The sequence below is a fragment of the Crocodylus porosus genome, unplaced genomic scaffold, assembly GCF_001723895.1.
Source record: "Crocodylus porosus isolate Cpor-Errol unplaced genomic scaffold, CroPor_comp1, whole genome shotgun sequence".
In the NCBI taxonomy this organism is placed as follows: domain Eukaryota; kingdom Metazoa; phylum Chordata; order Crocodylia; family Crocodylidae; genus Crocodylus; species Crocodylus porosus.
This window is the reverse complement of record NW_017728932.1, coordinates 14,267,906-14,274,683: the sequence shown is the minus strand read 5'-3', so window position 1 is coordinate 14,274,683 and position 6,778 is coordinate 14,267,906. Positions and strand designations below refer to the sequence as shown.

Below are 6,778 nucleotides of genomic sequence, written 5' to 3'. Positions count from 1 at the left end.
GCAGGCCGGCCGGCCGCCAGCCTGGGTTTGCCTCGTGTTGCTTTTTTACCCGTCCATGGTCGGAGCCGGACCCCAGCCGTCCCTTGCTCCCCGCTGCCAGGTCGTGTTTGCAGTCGACCCCGGGAAACCCGGGTTGTTGTTTTTTTACAAACGACAAGATCGGGGCCGATTTCGTTTGTATTTGCGCCGGTTCCTTTTTAGTCGCTGCAGGGACAGCCGTGCACCAGCTGGGTGTTTGCAGAGAGCTCACCCCGAGCCGCCCCATATTTTATTGGGGCCTCCCATGCCGCAGCCCCTCGTTTCAGCCTCCTTCTCTTAGATAGGCGCCAGAAGGGAGAGAAAAAAAAAAAAAGCAAAGAAAACCGTTTGCTTCCTCTGCTTGGTATTTAGAGCTGCGTTTGGCACTGTGCAAAGAGCGGCAGTGAGCTGGGATGGCTGGATCCCTTTGGAAACCGGCAGGCTTGTCCTTTAAAGACAGCCCTCGGTCGTGTTGGCGGGCCTCGTCCACACGCACCACGATGCCCGCAGTTTCGTGACACCTCCGGCACGAAATCAAAGCGGTGCTGCTGTCCCGACACCTCGGCTCCTCGCAGTCAGCGTCCTAGTGGGTCGGCGGCCGTGTAGCCGGCTCTCCTCTGAGAAGAGGAGGAATCGCAGCAATGGCCGAGCTACCAACTCCTGCCCAAGGGGCACGCTGCTGGGGCAGGGACCTCCGCAGCACTTCGGCCCTCGGAAAGGTTATTCGTTGCATGTGCTGGAAGGGGGAGCGGGTCCTGCCATCGCTCGGCGCCTGTGCGGTGCCACGTTTGATAGGGGCCATCCGGTGACAGGAGGAAGACCCAGGAAACCTGGAGGTTAAGCTCATGGGATATGGGATGACCCAAGACTTCGTCAACCCAACCAAGTGACAACGTGTCAGTCACTCCTCAACCTCCGTGACGCCTGGGCGGGTTCTCGTGCAGCACAACGCAACATGCCAACACGCCGCAAACCAGGCGATTCGATTGCAGCAACCCCGCTGGCCTGCCGATGGCAGCCACTACAATATTCGAAGCTTCTCTACGTCCTGCCCCCTCAAGAAATCGGCGCAACGCAGCCGACCTTCTTGTCCGGAGGGACGTGCAAGCCGAAACGAGGCTGGGACAAGCGTGACACCTCCGTACTGTTTGCACCTCGTTCTTATGCAAGGCAATCAAGGGACGCAGGGCCCATTTCTGACCCCAAGCATTATTTCTGTTTGTTTTACAGCAGCTTCATGCTGCGCTCGGCCCTGCCAGGCCCTGCTCTTGAGCAGTTCACGTATGAATCGGGTGAGATGCACACATAGGGGGGAGCGCAAATATGGGGCAGGGTTTCCCAGGGTCACAAGCAGATTTGTGGCAGAGCCAGGAACAGACCCACATTGCACATCCCTCTTCAGTACTGTGTCTACTGCTGCCACTCAGCTGCCCGGTGAGCCCAGGATTTGGGTATTTGGCCCACAATTTCGGGAGCTGGCCCCAGTCACATTCACCCAGCCTTGGCAGTGATTGGGTCAGACCGACGCCACGGTCAATATTTTTAGTTAATTAGCAGTTCATGGGGTTTGTTTTTCTTTCCAATCCTGCTTTTGCTACTCCCGGGCAGGCACGTCTCCGCGCATCATCTCAGTGCCCTATCATCGCTCCGGATCTTGGTGTTCGGACAAGTGTGCAGTGAGAACCACCTTCCAAAAAAGTGCATTTTAAGGCAGTTCTTTAATCTCCAATTCTTGGGTTTTCTCCAGCTTTGACTGCTGCAAAGAGAAACCGGCTCTTTATCCCAGTGGGTGAGCCAGGCACAGACTCCAAATTTTCTTTCCAGGCAGGATTGGCCTCACTGAAGTTAACAGACATGGTCTCCGTCTGACGAAGCCCTAGAGGATCTCCCTCTAGCTTCGTCATCAGCAGCGCAAAACATGGTAAGAAAACCACGACGGAGAACACCACCGCTGAGCTTTCAACTGGAAATGACTCCAAGGTATCAAGGAGAGATGTGCTATCAAATCCTGGATGAACAAGACGGGTGGGGGGGACGGAACAGGAAGTGTCCAGAAACATCTGGATTTATCCAAGAGACAAACTGGTTAGGACGGGCAAGTAATGGTGGTTTAATCGTAGGTAAAAAGGAAAACCCTCATGGGGCTTTATTTATGTCCGAGGACGTTCCAGCCCAAAAATAGCACTTAGAAGCTTTTGATGCCCAAATTAAATCAGGAAGCTTCAGAGACTCAGGCTGGGAGAGTCCAGGAGAATCTACGGGTAGTTTGACTTGACGGAGAAAAGAGAGAAAATAAAGGCACGGCATGGAAACTTCCCAACTTCTTCAAGATCCTCATGCAGCCTGAGGGTGTGCGGGGATGTGCAAATGGTCTTCCAGATGCCGAGAGGAGGTGGCCCTCACGACACGGGGGGGCTAGGAAGCAAGACAGACCCGGGAAAGGGGCCGGCGGCTGATGAACTGGAAAAATCAGGAGGGGAGTAAAAGTTCCTAGGGAGGCTGCGAAAGGCAGTGGGCAGTGTTGAACTGGGGATCCAGGGCAGTCGTGTGACAAGATACACATTTGCTCTCCTGACTCAGCTGAGAAAATAAATACCAAAGTACAGCCTGATACAAGCAGCTCCCACCAGGTCTGAATCCAGCTCCAAATCCTCGGTCTCAAGCTGCAGCACAACAGAGCGCTGGGCGCTGCGCTCAGATAGTCATACAAGTCCTAGCCCTCTCCTGGTAGGAACACAAGACCCAGATGTTTCCCGTGAAGCCAAGAGCAAAATCAGTTCCTATTGACCTTAATGGTGCAGGGTCAAGAAGTGCAGTTCTCCGAGTCGGGCTGTTTCTACCATCAGAGCTGGGAGACAGAAGCACAAGGGTTCATTTTAGGGAGACGAGCCGAATTCCCGAGGACTTGGAGAGCAAAGGCATCTGACACCCGAGCATCCTGCTGTCTTCCACTGCATTTGGGGTGCACGTCCACGGGCAGGATTGAGCCGGGGAGCTGGGAATTTTCTCCTGACAAAAGAGGATTTAGTTGTGGGTTTGCATCCAAAACTCCCTGTCGGGAGTGGGAGGGGAAGGAATGGGAAAACCAGAGAGCGGGGAGATGTCTGTGCTGGAAAAGAGCATGCATCCGCTCTCACATCTGCCTTCTGTTCTAGAGGGCAAGAAAGGGTGGATGAAATGTGAAGCAAAGAGACAAGTAGGAAAGTCTTGCTCCTAAGAGCTATCTGGGAAAGGGGCCATTTCAGGCCCACTGTGCATAACAGCCATGCATTTCAGTCCTGGACAGACCAGTGCTGAATGCTCCTCTGGCCACAGCTGTACAGGGAATTGTTATCTCACATCCATTTAGATAAAGCAGCGGTGAACATAATGTCTTTTTCACCTGGGACAGGGAAACCAAATAAACTGGATGATGAGAAAAGCAGGGACGAGTGGCTTTGCTAACCATCGACTGGCAGCTGACGGTGGCTCACTAGGCATGAAGCAACCCGAAGAAAGTTTCTGGCGGGGAGACTGCAGCTTGTCGGATACCTACCAGACCACAGGGGATGGTGCTCTCAGCTATTGGGATCCTTGCGCCGATAGCCGCTTCACCCCCTACAGGATCCAGCTGTTGTGTTGCTGAGCAATGCAGACAAATCTCTTGCTCCCCATTAAATGCAATCAGTGACTTCCCAGGTCTTGCCAATCCCTTACTTCCTCTGGAGATAAGTTCTGAAAATAAAATGAAAACTTCGGGTCACAAGGGATTTTGCTCCCTGGAGGTCATTTATTGCATTGGCCTTGGTCAAAACAATCAAAGACCGACAGGTCAAGGCTCTGAGGGCAAGCGCCTTCTTAGCATAGCTCCACTGAGCTCAAAACACCCTCCTACGGTGCTGCTATGGCTTCAGCTCTGGTGGCAGCGCTAAGGGGGCTGGGCCCTTCCATGCAGAGGTAGCTCTGCCAACAGCAGGAGTTTCGCAGCATCCAGACTTCCTCTAACCCCAGTCCCCAAAGAGCTGCAGATCTGTGTCTACACAAGAGATTTTGTTAGCAGAGCCACATCATGCTCCAGCCAACATAGCCCAGTCCACCTTGCAAACTTGTTCCAGGAGAGCTAACTCCTACATTACCTGTAGGGACCAGATTAATATACCAATGAGCACACTGTCCTGAGGAACATGCCTGGTGCCCATAAAGTTAGAGACTCAGATCCCAGGTTCTCATTTGCAGGTATCAACATGGAAAGCCTGGCTCCCTGATGTAGGTGCCCACATGTCTGCCCCCTCCATAGGTTCAAGGCTGGAAGGGACCTCGGAAGATCATGGGGTTCAGCCCCCTGCACCTTAAACACGCCCGAATTTGACAGAACAAGTGACACACTCAGGCTTTCTGAGACCAAACAACAATATGCAAAGAGCATGCTGCACAGACAGGCCCTGGCAATAACCCTGTGCTAGAAATAGAACAAAGTGCTTTTTTTTTACCAAGCAAGTTGGGAACCAAGCAATGAAGAACCAGACTCTCTGGGAGCAAAACTGTGCTAGAAATTATACTTGGAGGCAGCTTGCTAGAAGGGCTGGGTGCCTCTGCCTCATCCCAAGTAGCTGGAGAGCAGGGATTTGAAACCAGGAGTCCCAAGATCAGCTCTTTGTTCTGCCCCTGGCTCACTGTGCCCTCCCAGACACGCCAGTTATGTGCTTCAGCTTCCTGGGCAGTACAACAGCGATCATATTTACTGATCGAGCATCTTTTGTCTAAGCACAATGATCGTCTCTAGGGACTTTACCTGCACTTTATTCTCAGACCCCAAGCAGTGGTTTTCCATCTTTTTTCATATGCAGACCCCTAAAAAATTTCCAGCAGAGGTGTGGGCCCCTTTGAATTGTAAGTGTGTGCTTTCACATACAGTTGATTGATCACAGTCACCTTTCGTGGACCTCTTAAGACACAATCTGTGGACCCCTCAGGGCCCACAGGTTGAAAACCACAGGTTGATCTTCCTGTCCGTTCCCAGCAAAACTCCCAGTGACCTCGGCGGGATATCGCAGCACTGGGACCTTGCACAGAAAAAAACCCTAGGCGCTCCAGACTAATGCAAGGCAACTGATTAGCTAAACCATGTACACCCGATATGGATTTCCACAGGGTTACTGCAGAGGTTGAGAAACGAAGGAAGTGCTGCACTGGCACGCTGGCAGCAAATCAAACAAAATGACATTAATTAAAGCATATGTTAGGAATAGGAAATTAGGCTAAAACAACATTTCATCTATGGCGTCTTCCTTGGGCACTTTAGCGACGGTTTAAGTTTACTGCAGAGAAAGAGAAATGAGGAGGCTGGAGCAGAGGAGAGATGTGTGGGGAGTGAAAGGAATCCAAGCTTTAAAAGCTCTAGATTACACTCCTGAGGTCACCCTGTGTCTTTTTATTTTTAACTGCGAGCCAGTTCTGCACTCCTGAAAAAGCAGGGGCTGGCACCAGGCATCAGTCTGGGTCAGCATTGTGCAACCTTGTCCTTATGGCAGCTCAGTCTGGCACTGAAAACAAGCCCCCTACCCTGCACAGCCGGGCAAACTGCACCCAGGCATCTGCTCACAGAGGATTTTGCAAGAACAGGAGGCATTGCCTCCCACCTGTCGACCAGGGGACTAGCTGACAGCCAAATCCTATCCAAGCAACATTGGGTTGCACTATATGGCGGTCCCCAAAGCACACCCTGCCCCCAAAGGTCTCCAGCTTACCAGTCTCCTGCTGGAAGCAAAGACCAGGGTCTGTAGGGCATCCTTTGGTCAGTGGCCATCCCAGTTGACTCTGCAGAGGCTGAAGATGGGGAGAGCCTGGACCAGAGTAGCGGCCCCTTTTCAACAGCAAGCTGCCAAAGAGCCAGGGGATTCACAATGTACCACAGTCCTTGGAAGTGTTTGGATACCGGCATTAGGGGAGTTACACCAGGAGATGGATTCAGCTGTTTAAGTTACACAGCCTTGTAAAATCCAGTGGAAATGTTTAGCTGTTCTGCATACCTACCCTTGGGCATCAGAAACACAGGCTTTGCCTTGGCACAAGAGGCAGCTACCATCTTCTGCCCCTAAGTCATTCTTGGACCGTGCACCTTGGCACTTGGCTGCCACGTTACTGGCATGTCCTGGCGCAGAACAAGAGCTGCTTGCTTTTGTACTGGGCATGAGCCTCACATGCTGGGAGTGGTGCAGCTGAGGAGCAGAGGGGTGCAGGCGTGCGTGTGCGTGCACGTGCATGTGTGTGCGTGCACAAGCACGCACCTGTCTTGCATCCCTTCACACTCTCCGAGGGGCTGCTCTTGCATGGGCCCTCGTGCACCCCATGTGCTACAAGCCAGGAAAGAACGGATCCCCTAGTGCTACAGCCCTGGGGGCTTCACCTTACTCCAGACCAACCCATAGGCTGCTGGTTTGCAGCCACCTTGTGCCTCCACAAGCAAGGCAAAGTAGCAGGTAAAGCACCGTATGATCTGCCCCATAAGATCTCGCGTACAGCCTAGAGGTTGTGCGGCCTCTCACTGAGGTGTAGCCTTCTTTAGGATGGAGCGCAGCCAGGATGCGACAGCGCCCAGCTAGGCAGGGTGCTCGGGCTGCCGAGAGATGCAAACACCAAACTGGTTTTAAAGAGCTTCGTCTTGGGAGTACACCACAGCTGAACCAAGGTAACCACACTCGGCCTGCTTCTGTTCCAGCAGAGAAGAGGTTAACCAGTGTCAGCCCTAGCTCAGGACAAAACAGGTTTAAGGTTGCAATGG

General features: G+C 52.7%; 1 protein-coding gene across 1 annotated transcript in view; it reads right to left on the bottom strand.

Moving 5' to 3' along the window:
• Positions 1-6,328, bottom strand: part of TBX4 (T-box 4) — a 51,213-nt gene extending 44,885 nt beyond the window's left edge. The window contains exons 1-3 of the mRNA XM_019545310.1: positions 6,285-6,328; positions 5,745-5,875; positions 3,554-3,732 (exon numbers count right to left, since the gene is read on the bottom strand). Of these exons, the coding sequence (XP_019400855.1) occupies positions 3,554-3,732; positions 5,745-5,875; positions 6,285-6,328 (354 nt within the window). The remainder of the gene's footprint in view (positions 1-3,553; positions 3,733-5,744; positions 5,876-6,284) is intronic.
• Between the last annotated feature and the right edge of the window lie 450 nt (positions 6,329-6,778).